At 59.1% G+C, this 24,476-nt stretch overlaps 1 protein-coding gene across 2 annotated transcripts in view; it reads right to left on the bottom strand.

The window, feature by feature from the left end:
* Nucleotides 1–2,372: 2,372 nt before the first annotated feature.
* The window catches only part of ABLIM3 (actin binding LIM protein family member 3), a 49,474-nt gene continuing 27,370 nt past the window's right edge, over nt 2,373–24,476 (bottom strand). The window contains exons 2-23 of one of the 2 annotated variants that reach the window (XM_026047530.1): nt 22,932–23,069; nt 20,910–21,093; nt 20,327–20,439; nt 17,709–17,835; nt 17,447–17,540; nt 13,770–13,857; nt 12,851–12,909; nt 12,477–12,548; nt 11,923–12,078; nt 10,829–10,858; nt 10,193–10,322; nt 9,198–9,296; nt 7,694–7,744; nt 6,216–6,335; nt 5,889–5,953; nt 5,438–5,585; nt 5,113–5,142; nt 4,534–4,592; nt 4,318–4,378; nt 4,149–4,156; nt 3,542–3,622; nt 2,373–3,299 (exon numbers count right to left, since the gene is read on the bottom strand). In XM_026047530.1, the coding sequence (XP_025903315.1) occupies nt 3,186–3,299; nt 3,542–3,622; nt 4,149–4,156; nt 4,318–4,378; nt 4,534–4,592; nt 5,113–5,142; nt 5,438–5,585; nt 5,889–5,953; nt 6,216–6,335; nt 7,694–7,744; nt 9,198–9,296; nt 10,193–10,322; nt 10,829–10,858; nt 11,923–12,078; nt 12,477–12,548; nt 12,851–12,909; nt 13,770–13,857; nt 17,447–17,540; nt 17,709–17,835; nt 20,327–20,439; nt 20,910–21,093; nt 22,932–23,069 (2,027 nt within the window). In that variant the 3' untranslated portion in view covers nt 2,373–3,185. The remainder of the gene's footprint in view (nt 3,300–3,541; nt 3,623–4,148; nt 4,157–4,317; nt 4,379–4,533; nt 4,593–5,112; nt 5,143–5,437; nt 5,586–5,888; nt 5,954–6,215; nt 6,336–7,693; nt 7,745–9,197; nt 9,297–10,192; nt 10,323–10,828; nt 10,859–11,922; nt 12,079–12,476; nt 12,549–12,850; nt 12,910–13,769; nt 13,858–17,446; nt 17,541–17,708; nt 17,836–20,326; nt 20,440–20,909; nt 21,094–22,931; nt 23,070–24,476) is intronic. The other variant, XM_026047531.1, reaches the window with a different exon arrangement.

Raw genomic sequence — 24,476 nt, 5'->3', positions numbered from 1 at the left:
GGTGGGCGGCAGCCGCGGCCGGCGCGGGCGGGGAAGTGGCCGGAGCAGCGGGTGGCCCCGCGGGCAGGGCCTGAGCGCCCGGCCCGGCCCGGCCCAGCTCGCCCCGCCCCAGCGCCCTCCTCCCGGCAGCGCCCAGCACCGGCCTGGCCCGCCTCGGTTCGGTTCGGTTCGGCTGCGGAGGCTGGAGGCAGCTCCGGGACCACCCGCAGCAGCGAGGGTGCCCCTGGGCCCCTGGTCCGCGGGCGGAGGAGAGGAGGGTGCCAGCGGGAGCAGCTCTCCCTGCTCCCCGCTTAACCGCCCTGCCCGGCTCTGCTGGGCTGCACGTCCCTCTCATGGGCACAGGGACCCTGCATGTCCCTCTCATGGGCACAGGGACCCTGCATGTCCCTCTCATGGGCACAGGGACCCTGCATGTCCCTCTCATGGGCGCAAGGACGGAGGCTGCTGGGGGAGCTGCTCCCTGGCCGGCTGGCAGGGACGCACAGTTCCAGGGATGCTCCATGGGGTTTCATGTAGGGTTTCCCACGTGGAAGCAGCTCTCCATGGGTTTTCCCTTAATAGCCACCATCAGTTTCCCAGGTGCTTCCTCACACTGAGCATGTCCAGCACTGGTTGCCTTTCACCTCCACAGCTTGCCCATTTTAGGGTACTTGTGCCAGGGCAGAACAGAGGCCAGGTATGGGGAGCAGAGCTCTCTGTCCTCTCACATCCCCTCCGTCCCCAGCCCCGAAACAGCCCAAACCCACCCTTCCCAGCCACTCTGCAACCCACACTGGAGCAGTGCCTTCCCATCAGACTGGTATTGGCTGCAGCTGGTACCTCCTGTCTGGCATAAGCCCCATTTTCCTCTTTCTCCTCTTGTAACACCCAGTGGCAGGGTCATCTCCTGGGCTGTGGTCAGAGTACCCGGCACAGGATGCAGCCCACCAGAATCCACCCAGTTTGTGCTTGCAACTTGCAAAGCAGCCCAACCAGCAGCGTAGGCTCAGTCAGAAAATCGGCTTTCCTGAAGGTCTTCCATGCGCCTGTCCCTGCCAGGCAGGACTCGGAGAGGTGCAGCCCCCACACTGTGTGCGGTGAGCAGAGCCCATGCCAACCATGCTGGTCCTGCTGGGTGTCTGCTGCCCCCGATCCGAGAGCCCGGAGAGGCTTCCTGGCCAGCAGCTCCCACCCATGGAGAGGGGCTGCTAGTTATTTCCTCTCAGTCAAGCGGCTGGACCCATCCCAGGAGCTGCAGGTTTGGAATCACAGCTCTTCCCACCACCTGCACCCACACAAGAAGCACCGCAGGCCCCTGCCTCAGTTTCCCCTTCTTTGCTGTGCAGGGGGTTGTGAGGAACAGGTAGTTAATGTCCATGAAAGACTTTGAAAATGAAAAGCCTCTCCAAGTGCTCCACATGGTTGCTATTGTTGTTAAGATGATGATGATTATTATTAATAATTGGGAGCGCTGGATCCAGGCTTTATCACTGCAACTGCTGCTGGAGATGGACGTTTCTTACAACCCCAAAGAGCAGAGTTTGATTTAGGCAGCTGCCATTTACATGGCTGGAATCATTATAAATACAATTGCTTCATTTACTGCTGCACTAACGTAGACAGAAGCAATTACCAGAGCAGTATTACAGTCCCCACCTCACTCCCCAGCCCTTTCCATGCCAGTAGAAGAGCTTGTTGAGCTGCAGCCGCTGCTGAAGAGATGTCCATGGCAGGCACCTCTCCCACCTCACACAGGAACCCCATTCCTGCACTCTATGCAATGAGCTCGGCAGCCTCAGCACTAAGAAGCAGTGGTGCTAATGGCAGGGAGGGGATTTGATCTACCTGGTGTGAGATAATGAGGATGGGACCTTTTCAAGGAGCACCAAGCAGACAGAAGCAGAGCTGGCTCATTGCATGGTGAAGGCAAACGAGATCCTTGCCGTCACCCAGAAAGGAACCTGCCTGCTCAGCTCCTATAAAGGTGTCTTGTAGCCTTGCTGGCCTGCTTGGGGTGGCTCAGACTTGCAATATTCCTGCAATTTGTGCTTAACAAGCAGGTAGAAAATCAGAGCAACACAATTCACACCAGAAAAAATGCTTGTTTTGTTTAAAAAAGAACATATCTGCAAAGTTGAAAAAAAAGCAACATATAGAACCAAAATCCCTATTATTTTGCATTGGAATAAGTGCAAACCACCCTTGGTAAATGCCTTTGTTCTTGAAAGCTGCCAGAGGGATTTGATCTGGGACAGAGATACCAATGATGGAGTAAATCAGGAGAAGCTCAGGAAAAGCACAGCAGGAGATGCAGCAGTTGGTGGGCAGCAGTGTGGCATCCCTCTATGTCCCTTCTTGCTTTTATTGAAGAAGGGCTTGGGTTTTCAATGGTGTGAAAAATCATCGTTCCACTTCTTTGGCAGGAGAAACTGTCTCCTTGGCAATACCAAGTATTCAGGGAAACCTGGCCCCTTGGAGGACTCAGGACTGCACTTTGGGGTTGCCCATGGGGGTCCCTGTTCCTGTACACGTCCCCCACACCAGAGAGCCCAGACTGGGCTCCCCATTTCCTGAAAAGATACCCAGGAAATTTTCCAGACTCATAAGTAAATACATATAGACCAGCTGGGTGAAGGGTGAGGGGGGACAAGACCACCCCTCCACTTTCTGCAGCAGCCCAAAGGCAGGTTTGCACCCTGCTGGTCCTAGTTGTCTTTGAGGCCCCCCCTTGGTCAGGTCCCTCCTAAGCAGGGATTCTGGGGAGACTCATCCTAACTCCCCTCCTTGGGGACCCAGCTCTGCAGCATCCCAGGAAGCTTGTGGATCCTGCTCTCCTGCAGCTGGAATGGGACCAATTGGGACAATAGGCCTGGGAAAACCCTCTCCCCTCACCAGGGTGGATTGGTAGAGAGATACCAAGTGCACAGAGCTCACGTTGCTTTAGCTCCTAGAAAATGCCAGGGTTGATGTAAAACCAAGATGTTCTCCCTGCCAAAGAGCACGAAAGAGAAGATCCCCACCCCAGTCTCCCAGAGGTCAAGAAGAAAAAGAAACAGCATAAAATTATCTGCGAGACTCCAATTCACTCTCAGGGGTGCAGAGGGTGCCTCTGTCACAGCCAGCATTGAGACTCATACAGAGCTGCAGTATAGAGATCTTTCTATGTATATATTTATAGGTATGTATATATTTATAGTGCACTGCGTTTAAAAGAGCCGGGCCTGCTTCTTCAGCTCGTTCCTCTTCCACAGGGCCAGGCGGTCGAACTCGGCGATGGTCATGCCGAAGATCTGGTAGAATTCCTCCTGGGAGAGGTGGCGCTGGGGAGAGAGGGGCTGCTGGGACGGGGGCTCGGGGGGTTATGGGGACAGGGCTGGGCAGGGGGGCTGCGGGGACCAGGGCCAGGCTGGTGGGATGCTATTCCCTTGGAGGACAAGTGGCACGTGTGAGCGCCTGGGGGCTCTGTGGGGTCTGATGGGGTGGGATGCAGGTTTGGGGACCGCCCGACTGGGCCCCTCCGAGCCCCAAGGATATTGTGAGCGGTGGAAAAGGCTCCCCTCACCTCTAACCGAGTCCTGTCCACATCTTTGGGCAGCTGGTTCCTCCCTCTCGTCTTCACCAGGAGCAGCTCATACGGGTATATCTACATGGAGAAGCGAAGACCATGGGCTGACTCTGGAGCTGGAAGAGCACAGCACTCGGGGCAAGCTTTGGAAGTGTGGGGACACCAAGGCAAAGGCTACTCCTAAGGCACTTGGCTGGCACTGCCACCCACCAAGGCTTGGACAGGGCATGGCTAAGATGGGGCCATGACAGACTCTAATCCAGAGGGAATTCAAGAACCTTGATGGCTCTTGAATGGCAATGTGGAGGTCCTCTGCTTGCTCTGTAAGGCCCAGAATGATCCAGAGCCATGTGCGAGCTAGAAACGAGCCACCAAATCTGCTCAGCAAAGAGCCTGGAACACTAGCAGGAGGGGAAGGACCCTGAGTCCTGGGATGGGACTGTCTGGTGGGGAGCTTAGAAGGATGCAGGAGAATGAATCCGCCATCACAGCAGGGTCTGGAGGCACAAGGAAGCTTCTCAGGGACGTCCTCAGGGTGGTATTGGGCACCTCCAGGCGGCAGCTGCCCCTTGGAGCAGGGACCCTGCAAGCAGGGCCACCTTACCTTGTACTCTGCAGGGAGAGAGGAGAGACAAGAAACAGAGACATGAGCCACTCGGACACCTCCTTGGCCAGGATCCCTTCCCCAGAGCCGCAGGGATCCCCATCCCGCCCCTCCAGCCTGGGTGAGCCCTGAGTCGTGTCCAGGAGCCCCCTGCCCACCTCCCGCTTACCTCGCATGCCCCAGTTGACGGCGTTGGTGCTGTCGTAGTGGAAGAGCTCAGCGCTGGGAGGCTGCGAGGGGACACAGAGGGTGACGATGAGCAAGAGGCACCCTGCACATTGGCATTGCCTGCGCCCAGGCACCCCCTGGCACCCACCACCCCAAAGAGGGACCCGCTCCCCAAGCCTGGCAATGGGAAAACAGGGCACACGCTGGGGACGCTTACCCTGTGCAGCCCGTTCCTCCTGTAGGCAGGGAGCGAGGCCGACTTGGAAATGAGGGGGTCTGGAAAGGAACCACGCAGGGTGCATCAGTGCAAAGGCAGGGGCTGCTCCCACGGGACAGCACCCCCGGCTGTCCCCGTCGCAGTGCTCACACATCCCCGCTCTGCTCCAGCCTGCACTCAGCTCCTGCCACACATGCGGCATTTGGGGTCATTTTTGTCCCCAAATGAGCTTTCCAGCTCCTTCCCTATCTACTTTTGAGCTTGCCAGGTTCTGTCTCCTCTCCGGTTGTGTCTCATTCCCACCCCTTTCCCTGCCATGCTGAAACTTCTCTCTCCCTTTCCCATGGCTGCTCTCTCTCTCACCCTTCGCCCACACAGGCCTGTCTCGATCTCGGTGTCTCAGACCGAGTCCTCTCCCGGCTCTGCTCCCAGGACTAGGCTGCTCCCTTAGCACAGCCCTCCAAGCAGGTCCTTCTCTTCCCAGTTCTTCCCCGCTGGTCCCAGACCCACATCTGCGACGTCAATCCCCACTCCCTGCCCAGAGCAGAGGCAGAAGGGCCCGAGGGGCGCGAGACTCACCGCTGTCAGCCAGGTAGTGTGTCCGCGGAGCTGCAAGGGGAGCAGAGGGTGGCTCAGAGGGCAGCAAGGGCCCCGCACCGCTTGGGGCTCCCTCCAGCCCAAGGTCCCATGGGTGCCAGCCCCATTCGGGAGCTCAGGGTAAGGACAGAGCCCTCCAAGGAGGGGAACAGTCGCTCAAGGCCAATCCTGGCGTCCATCCCACCTTTCCAACCACCCCTTCCCAGGCCTGTAGCCTCCCTCTGTAGTTCTCATAGTGCCCCAGGTCCTGCCAAGGTGGGATGGACAGGGACCATGGCATGATGGCCGGGGAAGGTGCCACCCTTACAGCCGTTGAGGGAGCCCTCGTAGCCGGACGTGTGCAGAGCCTCCCTGCTGCTGGCCGAGCTGCGAGGAGGCGTCCAGGGGTCCGCGTAGGAGTTGGACCGGGCCTTCATCTCCTCCCTCAGGATCAGCCTGCCGATGCCGCTCTGGATCTGGGCACCGGGGAAGAGCTGCTCTGCACCCATGCTTTCCCCCTGCCGGCCCTTACCCCAAGGGAGGGCACAGCACGGGCTCATCAAACCCCGTCGCCCTCAGGATGAGCGTGGGCTCCTCAACCCCATCTCCCCTATGATGGGCATGGGCTCATCCAACTCCATTGCCCTCATGATGAATGTGGGTTTATCAAACCCCATCTGCTGCCCCCCTCACCAGGAGGGTGGTGGTGCCTCCCCAAGGTGCCACTGAGCCCCTTGCTGCCTGTCCCCATCAGGCTGTAGGTAGGGAGCATCGCTTACCTTGTGCATCCCCCGCTCGTAGCTGTCCTCCTCGCCTCCCGACGAGAACCTCCGGGCCCGGGGCGCTGCAGGGAGACACGTGCTGGGCTCAGATGGGGCAAAGCCAGCGGCGGGTGGGGAGCAGGCAGGGCCCAGCGGGATGGGGACAGCAGTTCCCAAGGGTTGCCAGGACTTGGGGTGGCTTTGGCAGGGTCTCTATCACTCCTGCTTCTTGAGCCCACCCTTGGGTCCAAGTCCAGCATGGAGGTCCCAGGGCAAATCTCTCCAGATGTGCCAGGTGTGGGGGCAGGTTTCGCGAGTTGAGCCTTGCTCCAGCCGGTCCGTTACCTTTGGGGGAGCCTTGGAAGGACCAGTACTCTGACTCGGAGTGGTAGTACGGGTCTGGGGAGTAGGCAGGGCTGTACTTGGATGACTGCGCGATGTCTTCGCTGGTTTTGCTTTTCGTGGCTGCAGGGGGATTGTCTGCAAGAGGAGGGCAGAGAGCTGTAACAAGGACAAATCCTCCCTCTGAAAGGGCTTGCAAAGATCCACCCTGGGGTGAAGGCAAATCCTCTTCCCTCGCCATCCCACATGGCAGCACTTTGTGCACGGGACAGCACAGAGCACACCTGGAAACAACCCCTTTGCAAACTGCTGCTGGGGACAGTCACAAACACAGGGTCTGCTGCTGAGGAAGGGACCCAAGTGGCTCATAGGCTCAGACCCATAGCACCAAACCAAGCTCCGGGCCCTGAACAGCGCCTGCCCCAGATTCCAGTGCCCTTGGTGTCCCCTGCCAGTGACCTGTGCCCCTCCGGATGGCCTGTCACCAGAGATGGCAATAAGTGCAGAGGATCTGAGCGGGATCCAGAGGGAAGGGATGGAGGAAGGCGCGTTCCCCGTGGGGAAGGAGGTCTCGGCAGCTTATGCCGGGGAAGGCTGAGGTGGCTGCAGAGCGTGGGGAACAGAGCGGGCAGCCCAGCATCTCTGTCTCAGGCAGGTGCTCAGCTCCCCGGGTCAAACCCACAGCTTGGGATCCTCTGCATCTTCTCCCAAACCTTGGGGACGTGCGTGGGAAACCCAGCAGCGCTCGACCGCCTCCTCCTGCTCCGTCAGGAGAAACGACTGCCCTGTCCCTGGGGACGCGAGGGGCCACCAGGAGCGGGATGTCGGGCAGGGACAGGGGGGTGCAGGCAGGGCGCCCTCGCCAGCCCTCGCGCCCAGCACAGGACACTCAGCAGACGGCAGCTACTTACAGCAGCGGGTGCAGCAGCCAGGGCCGGGAAGGGAGGCGGGAAAGGAGAGCCCGAGAGAGAGAAGGAGACACATGGTTATTGCTCCCCTGCCAGGCACCAGCGCCAGCCAGGGAGAGCAGGGCAGCCCTATGGAGAAGGGTGACCCCAACTCCCCACGCCTCTACCTCCCACTCCCAAACGCCTCCTCAGGGCCCATTGCAGCTGCTGCATCTATGAAGGCTGCTGATTTTTCTTATGGCTCCATGTGAAACGGTTACTTCATCCTGTTTCTGAGGCTGCTCTGGCCTGGCCTCGGCAAGCACTGGCCACCCTCATCCCTCTCCATCCCAGTCCCCTGTGCTTGGCCTTGCTGTTGCAGTCCTGATCAGCCCTCCTCTGCTAACCCCAGGGGACAACATTCCTTTCTGTCACCTCTTTCAATCCCCCAAGCCCCAGGCCCCGCACGGAGCAGTGTCGAGCCCTGCTGGCCCCAAGCCCGTGCTGCTCTCCAAGCTCGCGGCCCGCAGCTCTGTCCAGCTCTCCCCACAACCTCATGAGAAGGGCAGACTGTATCGAGAGGGCAGACTGTACCGTGTCGCTTGTAGATGGGGGGTTTCCGGTAGATGTTACTCTCGCCAGCAGCTGGTGGAAGAAGAAGGAAAGAAATGGAAGCAAGAGGGCAAGAAGGAAGGAAGGGGAGGTCAGTCGAGTTTGCCAAGAGCGGGCAGGACAGAGGTCCTGCGGGAGATGCTCTGCCCAGGCTGCTGCGCTGCCTCCGTGGTCCGGAGCGCAGGGCTGGAGCGCCGCGGGGCGCAGGGAGCACTGCGGGGCGCAGGGAGCGCCGCGGGGAGCACCGCGGGCAGCGGTGCGCACGGGACATGCAGCGAGCGCCCGAGCGGCAGCATGCACCGCGGGGCAGCCCCCTGCTCCTGCCCACGCTCTCCTCACCGACCGAGGGGCCGGCCAGGAGAGGACAGGGATGCGGCCAGGAGAAGATGGGGATGCGGGCAGGAGCCGCGGGCTCTGCCCTGGGTGGGCGCACAGCCCCACGCGCTCCCGCGGGGGTGCGTGAGCCTAGCAGGACCATGCGCGCTCTACCTGAGGGCAAAACAAACCAAGCCGAAAGCCTCTTTCCGCAGCACAGAGAGAAAAGAGCGAGCTGGGAGGAGGAAGCAACCTGGCGCCTTGCAGCGAGGCCCCGGCCCCGTGCAGGGGCCAAGCGGCTGAGCCGGCAGAGCAGCGAGGGGGCCATCCATAAACCACGGACCGTGAGCAGGAGGGCAGGCCGGGCCGAGCCCGCGTGGGGACGGAGCGGGGAGAAGGGGGCTGCAGTGGGAAGCCTCGGGGTGTCTTCCTAGCTGGGGGGCATGGGATCTATGGGGGGGTCCCACCCAACTATGGTGCAGCGGGAAGTGCCTGGAGCTGAGCAGGGAGCAGCCGTGGGGTTGGGGCCAGTGCAGGGCACGGAGGGTCTCTCCTCTGCCCCGCTGTGCACACTGAGGGGCGGCCGTGCCTGCTGCCCTCCCGCCTCTCCCTGTGCCCGCTCCATCCCCTGTCCCCGTGGGCTCTGCGTGGCCGGGAGCGGGGGTGGTGGCCCTTACCTGGTGGCCCCCTGCAATCCCTGCAGAAGGGGAGCAGCCATCTGGCAAGCCCAGAAGACTCTGGGGGGAGGGAGCGGCGGGCCCTAGGGGGAGTATAAAATAGTCATCTGTAAAGGATGGGTGCAGACAGGCTGCTGGCAGACAAGCTTCACCCCGTGGTCCTGGGCAGGAGGCAGGGGAAGGGGCAGGCTCTCTGCAGGGGGGGCTTCTCCGTGTGCAGAGTGGAAGAAGGTCGGGAAGAGGAGGAGGAAGAGGGACATTGCAAGGATCAAGCAGACTCCGGAAGGCTCCGGGACCTCTGGGTGGTGATGGGGAGGGAGGAGAGTTCAAGCTGCAGGTCCTGTTTATGGATGGCCTCTACCAGGGGTAGATCCTGCTGCCAGCTGGCTCTAGGCAGGCGGTGGAGCTACGCATGCAGCACACAGGGAACGGCACATGCGGGCATGCGAAACACACGGTGCTTCCCCACGGCGCCGGGGCGCTCCAGAGCCTACCTGGAATGTGGAAATGCTTGGGCGCTTGGTATGAGGTTGGAGTGGAGGACCTCACATCTAACTGGCTATAGTAGGGGGAGCTGCGCCCGCTCTCTGTGCCTATGTGGTGCCGAGCAGAAGCAGCCGTAAGTGACCGAGAGAGAGAACAAGAGGCAGAAGAAAATGGGTGTTAAATGCAGCGGTGTTTGTTAGGAGAGCGGGGAGCTACCCAAGTGGCGGGTGAGATGGGGACACGTGCCAGGCTGCGATCCGGAATGAGGGGTGATGGAGTGAGGGGAGCTTTGCTGCATCTCTCAATGAAGGTGGGATGCAGAGGAAGCCCCATGGGCGGGTGCTGTTACAAGGCAGCAGATTCCCCCATCATTCATGGGGGGAAGGCTGGAAACCCTGCAACTGAAAGCAAAGTGAAAGGCCACTGGCTGTGCAATGCAGGAGTAGCTCCAGGGATGCAGGACTTCCAGTCTTGCGGATCTCGTGTTCTCCTGCCTGTTCTTCCCCAGCTCTGAACGTCAGGAGATGTGGAACGGACACACAGCTTCCTCCCCAGACACACTGCAGGGATGTGTGCACGTGCACAAGGACCCTTGCAGCAGCGGCAGGACACAAGCAGTCCTGTGCATCCCCCCTGCCTGAGTGACCAGCCCAGCTCGAGTCTGGGGTCCTCCTTCTGTCCTCCAGACTTCACTGGATCTTGGGACCATGTCCAGCCCTATCCCATTTTCCAGTTCAGCTCTGGGCCAGGACAAAGCCCCTTTGCCTCTTCTCACCGCTCACTCGGTGAGACTGGAAGTGGAGGAGGCACCAAGCAGACAGTCACTGCCCACAGCTCCCACCACTTGTGGTCCTGAGGAACCCAAGAGGCAGCCTATGTCCTTGCCCCAGGCAGCTTAACCAGAGCACAGAGGTCCCTGGGAAAAGCAGGGATGTCTTGGGGAGCCCCACGCCTTGGGGCAGCCGAGCTTGGCCCGGCCTGGCGCTGCGGCCGAGATCCTCACCTGAGCGGTAGAAATGGTGCGGGGATCTCGGGACGGTGGGTGACATGCCCTGGCGGCTGTACGTGGGAGAGTCGATGTAGCCGGGGCTGGAGGCCCGTCTCTGCCGGATGTCGATGCTTTCGTAGATGTCCTAGGAGCAGGGCAAGGTGTGGAAAAAGAGGTCATGGCTAGAGCAGGCGCTCAGGCTGACGGGGCACAGGTGTTGGACACAGGCTGGGAAATGCCAGCAACGGCAAGATCAGTGCCTTGCAGGCCCATCCTTGCAGTGCCTTGCAGAATGTTCTTTGGGAGAACATCCCAGGACTGAATCCCATATCCCTGGCAGCCTGGAGGGCCTGGCTGGATCACCATCTCCCCCACGTTCCCATCCTGTTGCCACAAACCTTCCCCTCCACAGCATGGGAACCACCACGGGGCTGCCCTGCCACGGAGCCGCTTTCCCCCACGGACAGGAGCAGCCCTCTCGGCTCCCCGTCTCCTCCACCCACACAGTGCTCAGCAGAGCTCCTGCTTCCGTGCAGTCCCACAGTGCCACTCAAACGCTCCTAGGGCAAGAAGGATGCAGCACCACGGCCAAACTACCCCCCTCGCCGCTGCAGCCGCCCCCCCTGCGCCGGCAGCGCCGCGGGCCGTTACCTGTGAGTAGGGGGACAGGGCTCCCAGGGACTGCAGGCAGCGGAGGCAGAGCGGGAGAGAGAGACAGCACATGGTTATCAGCAGCAGGGACAGGGCAGGGCCATGGGGCAGCCCCTTTTCCCCACATTGCAGCCCGCTGGCTGGATATACAGCCCGCTACAGCTGGTAGGTGCTGCAGGTGGCCGGTGGGACAGCAGGTCCAGCGACGGGGGATGAATACTGGCTTGTCGCCGTCTCCACTGCTCAGCTTTGGGCCAGGGCGCAACTGGGTTCCACGGAGCAGCAGCCCAGATGTGCTCTGAGCAATGCCCAAATATCCCCGCCAGCCAAAGGCTTTTCCAGCACTGGATCCCCCCTGCCTGCCTCCATGGAGGCCAGGGAGCTGGAGGGAGCTCTCTTCTGTCCCCACTGCACGGGGCATCACCCAAGGTAAAGCATATCACTCCTTTGGGCAGCGGTGCCACCACCTGCCTTTGGTGACACTGCTGCGGGGTGGGCTGCAGGAAGCAAGGCTTGGGATAAGCCCCGGGGCCAGGGATGCAAGGGATGCTGCAGCACGACCTCAAGGGTCCCAAATCCTGCTCTCATGGCCCCTGAGCTCCATGGGAGCTGTGCAGACCCCCCTCATTCTCATTGCCTTGGTGAAGTCACCCACTGGCTTCCCCCTGCTCTGGGAAGTGGACCAGGGAAGCCCCGTGGGGCAGGGGCTGCTTTGGCATCATCTCATAAGGTGCTTTGCAATAAGGCACCAGCCCAATCCTCTTCCCCAGTGCCAGAACCAGCAGTTTACACAGGTACCAGAGCCAGGCTTAGACTATCCCAGCTCCTCCATCCAGCTCTACAGCAGGAAGCACCATGCACACAGCTTGCAGGACCTGCCTGGAGTCAGGCTTTGCGCAGAGCCCTCGGGTGACACAGAAGCATCCCACTGCCAATCCGTCCCTGCATCCCGGAGGGATGGGAGCTTCTCCCACGGTCTAGGCTGCAAGGAGGAAGCCTCCCTGCTGCACCAAACCCAAGGGTGACTTCTTATCTTGCCTGCCCTGTCCCTGAGACTCCTGCAGCTCTGCATGGAGCGTGTTGAGACTCAGTACCTCCCCATAGCTATATCTCTCCAGCGTTTCGTCCGATGTGTATCTGTGATAGGGCTCGTACGAAATGAGGTCAGGACGCTGCACTTCATAGATGGCTTTAATCTTGGGAAGAGCTGCCAGGTCTTTGTAATTAAGGATCTCATTATCCACTTTAGCCTAGGGAGAGGGAGAGACAGAGACAGAAAGGAAGAGACGGCGAGAGGGAAGGAGTGCGGAGCCGAAAGCAGAGCGAACAGAGCCCCGTGGTCCCCGTGGCAGAGAGAAGAGGTAAGCAGAGACTCCTGGAGAGGCAGCAGTGGGAAGTGGCAGAGGAGCTGGGATCTGGGGACTGTGACATCCCTCTGAGCACTCCTGGTCTGTTTTAATGACAGTCCCAGTATGATATCTCACTTGGGTGAGTGCAGCACGGCCCCAAAAGCTGGTCTCGTCCCCTGGGGACACCTCATGCTGCAGCCCGGCATCGGGAGCCATCGTTCCCTTCTGTGAGCGTACCCCAAGTCCCCGGCAGGAGCTCTCCAGCCGCCCCACGGCGAGAGGAGCAGAGCTCTACTTACGCAGATGACTCGGTTTGGGGAGCCGATGCTGGAGCCAGGCGGCGAGATGGAGGTTTCTGATGTTCTTCTGTGCTGTGGACACAGAAAAGCAGGGAGCAGATGAGAGCCCAGGTGGCCTCAGCCTTTGCTTGAGTCAGTGTGACCAGGGCATGGTGGGGAGGGACCTGCAAGCAGGCACACCACAGTGCACAGCGAGGACAGAGTTGGCACCAGGGCTGCCTGGCCTCTTCTCGGGACAGATCCAGATCCCACAGGACAACCCTGTGCCTTGGGTGGCCTTGCCGGACACTGCAGGCAGTGGCTGAGAGCCTGGGGACCAGCATCCCTGGGGATGTGCCACCTCCATGAGCAGGTCACCTCTCCCGGCCACCTACCTTCAGTTTCTTCTCTGCTCTTGCTGCCTGCTTGCATATAGGATGCCACACTTCAGATCCTGAAATGCAGGGGAGAGAGAGGGTTTTTCATGCCATGTGCAGCCCGGGCCAGCTGTTAGGGGACATCTAACTGCCTCTGCCACGAGTGAGCCCCATCCTGTCCCTGCAGACACTCCTGCTATTTTAGCACATGGCCCCTGCGGCACCAAGCTGGAGCTTGTCTGTCCCTCTGGTGAGGGTCATGCCTGCGCTCTCCAGCAGCAGCGAGACACGAGGGAGCTTCTGCTCCACCTAAGCAGCATCGCACTCAGCTGAGCAGCTCCCCTCATTAAGCCCTCATAGAGAGGGGCAGTCCCTCAAGGACAACAGCTGGGAGCAGGATTCGAACCACGCTGCGTCCCACAGGCTTTCCTGGGCACCTCCTCCACCCCATCCCCACCGCGGGAATGCCCTGGGAAGAGAGGCAGCGCTAGGTTCACAAGGCTCCTTCGCCCGCACTGGCAAATCACTCCTTCCCATCCTTGCAGCTCCCTGTTTTGCAGCACCCACATCTGGCCGCCTCCTGGTGCTGCTGGCTGCATCCCAGCAATAAGCAGGTCAGACAGGCCCTGCCGTCCACCTTGCCAGGACCCCCGGCCTCCATCTCCCCTCCCTGACTCTTCATCCAGCCCTGCAAATGCCCCTGTCCCACCCATCCACTCGGTAATTAGTGACTCAGGATGTCAGGCAGCACAGGAGGAAAAACAACCCACAGTTCCAGGCAGGGACCAGCTCCTGCAAGAGGAAACCTTCCAGCTGCACCAACAAAGGCTTAACCCCGCCAGTGCTGCCTTCCGCTGGGAAAAAGTTGGGGACAACACCAGGGAAGAGGTGGGAGCTGCTACTGCAGCGGGATCCCCCGCGCCAGCGGCGTCCCTACCTGTCAGGTACATCTCCTCTCCCTCTGTGAACATCTGGTGGCAGCGGACGCAGCGGGCACACGTGGGGTGGTAATGCTTCCCTCCCGCCTGCGGGCAGAGAAACGGCCCCTGAGCAAGTGCTGAGCTGCTCGCAGGGAAATCTGCCCCCCAGCAAGTGCTGAGCTGCTCGCGTGCCCCACGGCCAGCGTCCCGGTGTCCCTCTGTGCTGCAGTGCCCAGGTGACTGTGACCAAATGCCTGGGGCAGCCCCAGGGAGCACTGCTACATGCAGGGGAAACTGGAGCCTCCAACATCCCAACTGCGAGACTATGGAACCCATGGCAGCCTTTTGCTTTAATCATCTAAGATGTTTAAAGATGTCCTGGCTCTGACAGCAGGGCCAGGGGGTCCCAGACCTCAGAGCAAAGCACGCAGACAACTCACACCTTTAGTAAATTCATCTTGGATCTAGAAGCAACTCTGACCCTCTGAAGTAATGCGTAGCCAAGAGCCCATGTTTTGTACCAGTTCCTTGCCTCTGGAGTGCTGAGGTTTGGAAGAAACCCAGCAGTATTAAGGGCCCCATGTCCACAGACCGTTGCTGGGAAGAGAGGAAGATAAACCTGGCAAAGCAAAGGGAATCCCAGGCTTCATCCTGAGGGATAGGGGGAAGCCCAGCCCTGGGGGTGCTGCAGATCCTCCCTGGTTGTCCCTTCCAGCTCCTTTCCCATGACCTGAAGAAACTCTCCTGCTGCCTCCTTGCGTTTGTGAAGCCAAACCCAAACTCCAGCACTAACAACATGCTGTTTTCCCAGATGAGCCGGAGCAGGGCTGCTCCCTTTGCTCTTTGACAGGGATAATAGGTTTAATTGGTAGCTTGTTTCCACTCAAAGTGTCTGTTAGCATTTCAATTATAGGCTCATTTTCTGGGCTGGAGGTAGGAGCTAGCTCAGAGCTAAGCGCAACCTGGGCTGTGCTGGAAGAGCAAAACCCACAGGGACATTTTACCCTGCTGATAATCTGAGAGAGGGAGAAGGATGATTTAAGGTGGTAGAGGGAAGGTGAGGCCCTCACTGACAAAAGGAATAGTTATGATACCGAGAGGAGAGCGTGGAAACAGCTGGAAAAGGGGGAGGATCGATAGGAGAAGATTGCTGTCAGTCGGCCCCAAGGAAAGTGTTGATTGCCCCGATAATCAGTGGATTCTCTGCAGCGATGCAGACAGCCCCTAGTCACCAGCCAGGGGCTTTTCCGCCGCAGTTTAGGCAGGATATAAGCGGATGCATCTTTGCGCAGGAGAAGAGTGGGTGATTTTTCTGTTTTCAGGGGTTAGCAAGTTCCTAATATTACCTTGCATCTAAGCACAGGGGGATTGGGGCAGGGTCAGCCCACAGCCCAGACACCACTAATCCAGGTCGAAATGCTTCATATGGAGGCGGGAAAAGCACCCATGGGGCAGGTGGAGGCAGGGACAGATCCTCCACTTAACAAGCAGCAGCAAAGGGCCCGGTCCTCCTTTCCAGGCCTGTCATTAGCTCCAGCAGGAAGGAAGAGCAAGGAGTTTTCCTGAGCACGTGGTCCCATTCGCAACGCCAAGGTCGAGATCCTTCATTTAACACTGTGGATCTGAGCAAATCATTCTGACTCTGGGCAAATCAAACTGATTCTGGGCCATATGGATCCTAAACCAATTTTACTGCTATATCTATATATATATGTATATACATATAAAGCCAGGGCCTTGTCTGGAACCTGTTGCATCTTTGACATCCTTCCAACAAGCTCATCTCATTTGATGCCCAATGCTCTGGGGAGGCAACTCCTCTGCGCTGCCAAAGGAAGAGGCTCATTAAGCAAAGGCCAGTCCCTCCCTAGCTAAACGCTGAGCACATCATCTGAACTCTGAGCACATCCCCCGGCCGGGACGCTGGCTTGCTGCGACGGTCACAGCGCACACTGCTCCTCGCAGCAAGCGCTGGACATCAACGGCAGTCACGCTAAACCCTGTCAATCTGAAGAGGCAGCTGTAAACACAGGGAAAAGAATGATTAAAAACAACCTGGCTACATCCCAGCCACTAAGCACTACAGGTCAGTGTGGCTGCAATTCCGGTTGCTAATATTTTAAGATGGTTACAGACATCTGAAGTTGGGAAAGCAGACCCAGGATAGACCACTGATCTGTACTGAATCTGAGACAGGTTGCAGCAAGAGCTTGGTGCCCTCTGATCCTCCCATAGCACCTCCTACAGCTTGGTGCACTCAGAGTGAAGCAGAAGAAAATATCTATCTCTGTAGTTTCCTATCCAGATCACATAGCATATATGAGCCACAGTGTGCTGGAAGGGAGGCCCGAGATATTTAGCAGACCAGGGAGCTACAGATGTGCAGCAAGGCTGGATGCTCCCCAGGCAGCATATACCAGCCCTTCACACGCAGCCCTTCTCCTGAAACACCCAGGATTTCAAGCACCCAGCACTCCTCTTCAAGGAGGGATCACTCTCCAAACTGTACAAGCCTTGTTTATTTTATATTGATTATTATCACAGCTCGTAAACGGCTGATAGATGCTGCGAGTGAAGAGACCTGCTCGTTATCACTTGGGGTCCCTTAAAGACTCATTAATCATTCAAGGCTGGCTGCACAGCTCCGAGTCATTCCGAGAGCCCGGCGGCTCACGGGAGAGCATGAGAAGGCTCATTAAGGCCTAAAATTATTTAAAGGCGCCCTTTCCTTTTTGCACTCTGCTGGAGAAGCCTCTAGTTTTACAGGAAAACATTCAACATCTGCTGTTAGGGATGTATTTGGCCCTGGCCACCGCAGGAGACCAGCAGCCAGGGGCTCACAGTGGCCAGGATGGAGAAGGTCCATGACCAAGCAGGACTCGTGGGCCTCATATCCCTCCTCCTGCCCAGCCCAGCAGGATCCAAACCCTGTGTTCATCTCACCTCCGTGACAGTATCCAAAGGAAGGTCACACCTAGGCTCTGCCTAGAGGGAATCCAGAGCCAACCTGAATTACTTCCAGCCCATCCGAGGCCTCTCATGCAAGCAGGGTTTGCAGAAGTGCTAATGCGAGATGACTGATGCTCAGAGCATCTCATGGGCTTCAGCCACACCTTGGCGCAGGGTGGGCAGAGCTCACAGCCTGCTCAGGCAGGTAGGAGAGCCAAGGCTCACGGGAGGGCATGGAAAAGAGGGCTGCTTGGCCTGGACTCACTGCAGCTCAGGCAGGGGAGGGGAGCCCCTCAGGAGCAGTGCATTGAGCGGCCCCAGGGCAGCAGTGCCCAACAGGGCGCTGAGCACCCTGCTCTGGCACAGGAAGGATCCGGCCACCCTGCTGATGGGAAGGGCTCTTGCCCTGATCAACCTCCCCAGCCGGTGACCCCGCTCCCTCTGCCTCTGCTCCAGCATCCCGGCTCTACCAGATGCTCCCCGTGGCCACCGGGCACCCCCTCGCCAGCAGGCAGGCTGCAGGGCCGGCTCCGCCTGGCACCGCTGCCGCTTCCCGGTCCAGCGGCGCCGGGCTGGATGTGTTGCCAAGGCAACAGACAGGCGGCGCGTGCGGGGATGCAGCCCGGGCGAGCGCATCCATCCGAGGCGCTGCGGAGGGTGCAGCGATGGCACCGGCACAGCCCACCCCATGGGCACCCATCGAGGCCCCATCCCTGCTGGTGACAAGGGTGGCTCTGAGACTCACCTCCAGCACCCTGCCGCTGATGTACCGGTCACAGGTCTCGCACTTGATGCCAAACTGGGCATGGTAGTCGGACTCACAGTAGGGGACCCCATCCCTGTGGGAGAGGGGGGAGACGAGGCGTGAGAGGGGCCCAGGCGACCGAGATGCCTCCCTTTGCATCCCTCACCCGGACCGGGGTGTCCCATGTGGGATGGTTGGAGCTGGGTACCTGTAGCTGCTCCCCAGGGCGAGCAGCAGCCCAGGGCACAACAGGGACACTCACTTGCTGATGTACTCGCCGGTGAGGATGATGCCGCAGGTTTGGCACTTGAAGCAGCTGACGTGCCACTGCTTCTCCAGGGCCAGCAGAGACTGGCCTTGCTTGATCTCCTCCTTGCAGCCTGCACAGTCTGGGGAGACAGCGGGAAGGGGAGCACGTGAACCCCTGAAGCTCTGCACCAGGAGGGCTCGGCCGTGCTGCGGGACAATCCTGGAGCCTCCTGCACGTGCTGGACACCCTGGCCACTTAACATGACCCCCACGGGAGGCGGGACAGGAGTGGATTCGAGCACGAGCATCAGTGCTGAATGCCACATCCATGCACAGGGTCTCTGCCAAGCAACCCCCCTTCTTGTGCTCAGAGCCCTGCACCCCTGCCCCAGAGCATCTCCTTTGCTTGGGGATGATCCTGCTGCAATCACGCTGGCTCTGACACTGTTCCCAAAGGACCTCCCTTGGGATAACTCCTTTCCTATGCCATTTCCCCGGATAGGAAGATACTGCCTCTGCGGTGGGAGCGTCCAGCGGAGCAAAGGAAGGGCTGCACTCTCCAGCAGCCGCATCCGGCCCTACCGCAGCATTCCCGAGCCTCCCTTCCTCTCCCCGCTTCCCCTGGCTCCTGTCAAGGCTGGGAGCAGGAAGCACATGGGCCTCGGACCCCCGACCTTGACTCCTCCTTGTCCTCTTCTCTCTGGCCTCTGGTACTGCAGGTTTTCAGGCCCTCACGGCCAGATGAAGTTTCTCCCTAACTCCCTCGCTGCCTCCTTGCAGTGCATTGCATGGAGCTGCCTGCAGAGCACAGCAGCACCATTCCAGCCATCTGAGCAGGGATGATTCCCTCCTCACCTCGTCCCCGAGAAAACAGGTCCCAAGTCCCCATGTGCCGGGGCAGCACTTTTGCCCCATGCCACTGGCCAGCTCAGCTCAGGATCCATTCAGGATCAGCCGGGATCCATTCCCTGCCTTGGCTCTGGTTTGAGAGCTGCCCACAGCTCGGGGTCTGCAGGGAGCAGCGCAGCATCCTTCTCACAGGGACAGCCTCCTTTAGAGGCACCAAGGTGGGCTATAGCACCAGTCCCTTCCAACCCTGCCCTGCCTCTCCTGTCGCCCCTTCTGGGGTGGCACTGCCGGTGCCACCCGACGAGGAACATGCCCAGGCAGCGGGAGGGGAGATGCCAGCAGGCTCATGTACATCTGGCTGCTGCCTGCAGCTGCCCATGAATAAACCAGGGTGCCCTCAGGCAACCTCGCTCTGCAGGCTGGGGAGGAGCACATTGCGAGAGCAGGGAGGGGCTGACTGCCAGAGGAGGGCAGAGGAGGCCAGAGATGGAGCGTGTGGCTGCCTATCTCCTCCCCATGGCCAGGACCCGGCGCTCAGGCCCCGACAAGGTTTTGGCCACCACTTGGTGGCAGGGCTGCTGGTCCTCCTGGCCTCCCATGTGTCAGGCCACTTCCCTGGTGCCTTGGAGTGAAGGTGGTTAAACCTCTGCAGTCCCCTCACCCCAGACACGGTCTCAAGCTGTTCCCTTTGCACCAACAGCTTGACACCCAAGGGATGCTTTGCAGGTCACTATGCTTAACCTGGCCACGGGCAGAGCGCCAGCTGCAAGGAAAGACCGTGGTGCAAAGGCCGTGACATGGGTATGACATGAAGGGAACGCATCATAAGAAGCAACTTGGGATACAAACCAAGGTCATATCCCTCCAAAAATTCCTCCATATCCCTCGCTTCTATTGCTCTTGCTGAATTTTAGGTTGTGATCATCAATGTGAGGGAATAAGCATAAGAAGCTTTTCAAAACCTGCTTGTAGAGACAAGGAATAACTTAAGCCCTTGGGAAAGCCCAGTGTGTTCCCAGGAGGCTCTTCATGTTCAGAGAGACCTTGAAGGCCAGCACAGAAGGAAAACCGGGATTCCCTCTATAGGCTGCCCGCCTCTAGCAGCTGGAAGCATGAGATCCAGCAGTTCCCAGCTGCTGGGGTCTGCTCTCTGATGCGATGGCAATAACTGCTTCCTACCAAGGCACACAGCTGCAGTGGGAGCACGGGATCCCCTGCCTTCTCCTGGGATCCCAGCAGGGCTGGGATGTGCAGCGCCCATCGGGAAAGCAACCTCCGCTCCTGCCACTCGCTGCAAACCAAACCCCGTCTCCAAAATTCCTGTTGTTGCCTCAAACAGCACAAGGCTTGGTGGCAGCACCCACCCAGGTCACAAGCAGGCCAAGGGAGTTTCCGAAACCAGGGCTGAATGTGCAGAGCGTGAAAATATCTTGGGTGGAGTGAAGGGTTTACCCCATTCCTCCTCCAAAACCTCCACAAATACTCAAGTGTGCTGCACGTTGGTCCTGTGTGCAGGCACTTCCCCAAGCTCAGTCTAGCCTGGCAAGCAGAGCTGTGCCCAGGAGCTCCCCAGCCTTGGTCACTACTCAGAGCAGGAAAAGACTGAGCTGTTTCCCTGCTAGGAAAACTAGGGGACAAGGCCTAAAATAGCTTAAAAATGCATTTAAGGGATAGGAAATACAAGGTGGGCTGTGCATCGCAGTCAGGGTATCTAGCTCCTCAACCAGGCTGGCTTTCCTGAGAGAAATACACATATGACATACATGATAACAGTCAACTTACGGCTGGGCCCATGGATCTTGATGGGCTTGGTGCTGATCAGCGAATGGGAGCAGTTTTGGCAGACACAGTCCTTCCCGCTGAACGTGACTTTGTCCCCGATGGGAAAGGGCTTCCTGTGGCCAAGGAAAAGGTGGCAATGTGAGATGGATGCTCCACACTGTGCTCCAGCCGACCCCCATGTCCCCAGCAGCTCTGCTGCCAACCCTGGAGCCCTTCTCCTCTCCATAGGGGCAAGAAGGACCCACTGCCCTGGGCAGTCCTCATACCTTTCCTTGTGCTCAGAAGGGAGAGGTAATGAGTGTGCACAGGGGCAGAGCTGGGAGGGTTGAGGGAGATGTTAAAGCAAGCCCCAGACATCAGAGAGAGGCCTGGGAACCTGTGAGGAATTTCCACTATGAAAATGCAGCCAAGATATCTATGGAGGTGTCAAGTTCTGAAGAACAGACTGAAGAATTGAGGGTCAAGCAACAACCCTCTGTCCCTGTGCCCCACAAAACGTTGCAGGGGGCAGGACCATCCTGGCCCCATCACTGTGACCGCATGGAGAGGACCTGGATGCCCTAAAGCCACCACGTCAGCTCACCTGCACGTGCTGCACACGAAGCACTTGGGGTGATAGGTCCTTCCCAGGGCAGAGATGACCTCGCCGGTGATGAAGTCCCCACAGCTGTCACAGCGGGTGCCGTAGAGCTGCTGGTAGTCGTGGGTGCAGATGTACTCCTGGTTCTTGAAGAAGAAGCCCGACTGGGCCAGGTCGCAGCCGCACACTGGAGAGGAGAACACGCACCCGTTGTGGAGGCAGCATCGCCCCGGCATGGAGGCTGCCCATAAGGGAGGCTGTGAAGGGGCCTCCACCTCATGGAGACTTGGCTCCTTGCAACCAGTTGAGATATGCCCCTGTGAGTTTGCAGGACACCTTAGAGGGCGAGGGCTTTGTAGGCATCTCAGAGGGTTTCCCTGGCCAGCGGGGACCTTCCCAGCACCACCAGGTGTCAGTGTTGGGCTGCGGTGGGTGCAGGATGGGGCAGCAGGGCTGGGAGCAGAGCGGGAACTGCTGCCCTGGACAAACGGACACAGACGACATCGCTTCGGGGACAGCATCAAGGAGAAGAAGCAAGAGTGTGGAAGCCAGGTTGAGGCGCCTTTGGGTTTTGGAACACCTCTCTGCACCCAGTGTGGGTCAGGGGCGGCTGCAGCTTGGGGCTAGCACAGAGCTGGCAAGGTGGCAGTGGGTAGGAGCTGCAGGGAAGGCAAGACAGGAGGATTTCTGCTCATTATTTATTCCCTTTCGCTTGGAAATCAGGCAGCAAGCGCTGCCGAGCTCTCCCTGCCGGCTCTGTGTCCCCTTTGAAGGCAGCGGCTGTCGGAGCTCTTTGTCTGGATGGGTTTTCTGCAGGCACACGAGCCGGGGAAGAGGGCAAAGGGGCTGGAGCACCCGGCCGGGCATGTGCCAGCCAGCCCTGAGGGCACCCACGTGCCACAAGGAGGGCTGCTCATGCCAAGGAGGGCCGGGGGTGAGGAGGCACCGTGGGCACCAGCAGCAGGGATGGGGACAACCCCAGAGGGAGGGTCTCCCGCTGCCAAACGCTGTTGCTGCAAGGGGAGCAGCCGAGTGGTGGCCAAGGGGATGAAGATTTATGCCCTGCTTAGCACAAGGTGATGGGAGCCCAGGGGAGCAGAGACCTTTAAAAACCCTGGTAATTTGATGCTTGGCAATCTACAGAACGGGCCACTGGCCTGCGCACATCCAGCTGTTTTACTGAACTTACTCAGGAGCCCTTGAGCATCCGTTCTGGGCTGTTAGCTTTAACAGCCTCAGCTCTCCTCCTGCCTGCAGCTGCGGGGAGGTTTCCGACAAGGTCTGTCCCTTGGGGAGGGCACCAGGAGCCTGGAGCTCACCAGGTGAGGGGCAGCACGGCCTGGTAACCCACCAGGAGGGGACAGATCCTGCCATTCTCCCAGCTCAGCAACCCCCGCATCCCTCCATGCCCTGTGTGCCAGAGCACGGGAGGCCCATGCCCAGCTTGCCCAATGCATGCAGAGACCCCAGGCCAAGCTCTGCTGTTTCTGCAGGCCCCAGAGGCAGCCCAGCTTCAGCACACAGAAACGCAGCATCTCCAGCTCATTCCCAGCACCAAGGTGGAAGCGATGGGTCAACCACCCCAACCCGAGCAGCTCGGGGCTCTTCCCCACCTCACTTCACCTCTGCCAGCCTTGCAATGTCTCCTCCTCGCTCATCACCCCATGATGAGGAGGTGATGGTGATGAAATGACTGCCCCGTGGGTCACACGCGGGCTATGGGTACATCTGGGGTTGGCATGGCCCGAGCTGGCAGCATTTGGGCAGCCACAGTGACTGCGCCCTGGTCTCGGCTGCCCCAGCTCACAGAATGGGCTGCTGGTTTTGGTGTGGCACAGGGCCACCGCGGTGCCCTGGCAGCCCCTTCACCTCCCAGCATCAAATCCCGCTGGGGGAATCCCACTGGAGGCTGCAATCACATCCATGCGGGACAGGCTGGTCTCTCCCTGGCCCTTTCCCTTCCAAACTGCACTCGGGGCCCACATGGCAACTTGGCTGCTGGCTCTTTGTGCTGCACCCTCCTACCTTGGCAGGTGAAGCACCTGATGTGGAAATGGTTGCTCTGGACGCGAACCACCTCCCCCTTGCACGTGTCCCCGCAGCGGTAGCACTGGATGACGGTGGAGCCGCTCCCAGCCGAGTACGGGCTTTGCTGATAGGGAACTGCTGGCAGAGAGCAGGGAGAGAAAAGACAGAGAGAGGAGGGGTCTGTTAGTGCTCAGGACACCTCAGCCTGCCTGCACAAGGGCCCTTCTGCATCCTCAACACTGCAGCCAGATGTTGGGACTTCATCACCTGGGGAGAAGCTGTGTGAAATAAAGGATATCCCAACCAGCCAGGCTTGTGTCCTCTCCGTCTCCCTAGCAGGTTGGGCACTCTCTATCCGCCTAGAGGAGCATCTATTGACGTTAGGTTCGTGTAATCCCAGTGCTGTTTCTCCCATGTTCCTCTTTGGTGTCCCCCAAATCCAGACAGAGCTCCCCAGGCTCCTACATCCCAAGCAGACACATCAGGGCTCACCCTGCACACTGCCTGGCTCTGCTCAGCCCCGGGTTACTGCTGGTGCAGCCAAAAAAAGCACCAGTAAGGGTCAATCTCAGCAGATAACCCTGTTTTAGTTAGGAACTGCACGAAGAGGCAATCTCCCAAAAAGTTTTCAAGGATAACAGCATTTGAGGGGGTTGACGCAGGCTGGACTTGGAGGCTCTCAGGGAGGAAGAGCACACGAGCCCAGAGGCCACAGCAGAGAGGAGACAGCAGGATTGTCTCCCCATGCAAAGCAGCACTAAAAGCACGAGCCAAGTTTTCCCGCTGCCTTTGGAGAGGGAGGAGAGCGCGGGATTCACCCTCGCTCCTCCCAGCACCCTGCCGACCCCCGGGAAGGGCCAGGATGCTGCAGCCACAGCCCACGCTGCAGGGCAGGGGCTGCGCGGAGCAGACGGCCTTTCTGCTGCCTCAGCGCTGTCCCCAAGCGCAGGCACATCCAGAAAACACTTGGAAGAACAGCGCGTGCGTGGCATGCTTGCAGAGCTGCTGCTGCACGTGCTGCCGAGCTGTACAGGGCTTGTTTGCTCAACGATCCTGGAGAGAGCCGGGATCCGGGCAAAATGACCTGCAAAGGGCAGGGATTTCAATAGCCCTGAGACTCGTTGACCCAGGGCTGAACTGCTTTCCCAGGAACAGCAAAAGCTGCCGATTGAAACGTGGGACGCAAACGGCCTTCCGAGCAGGGAGGAAAGGGGGCAAAACAAGAGAGATCACTCATCAGAAGGGCTCTTCATTCACCACAGGGCAGATCGTGTGACGAAGCAGAGAATCGGCCCCTTACTGGCTTCAAAAACAAAGAGAGAAAAGTCAAAGGGACATTGGACACCACCCTAGACTAAACGCCCAAATACCAAGTGCCCATAGGAGCCAGTTTTCCAGCTGCCGAGACCAACTCTATGGACACACAATATGATGCCCAAACAGACTAATCCTCCCCAAACACCCTGCATGCCTTGGATTTATGGATCCATGAGACCCGGATTGGAGATTACCACCTCTTGTGTGCCTTGTGAAGCCTGACCT

The sequence above is a fragment of the Nothoprocta perdicaria genome, unplaced genomic scaffold, assembly GCF_003342845.1.
Source record: "Nothoprocta perdicaria isolate Ctin4 unplaced genomic scaffold, notPer1 scaffold_5, whole genome shotgun sequence".
In the NCBI taxonomy this organism is placed as follows: domain Eukaryota; kingdom Metazoa; phylum Chordata; class Aves; order Tinamiformes; family Tinamidae; genus Nothoprocta; species Nothoprocta perdicaria.
Note: the sequence above shows the minus strand (reverse complement) of the source record. Positions and strands in the feature narration are given on the sequence as shown.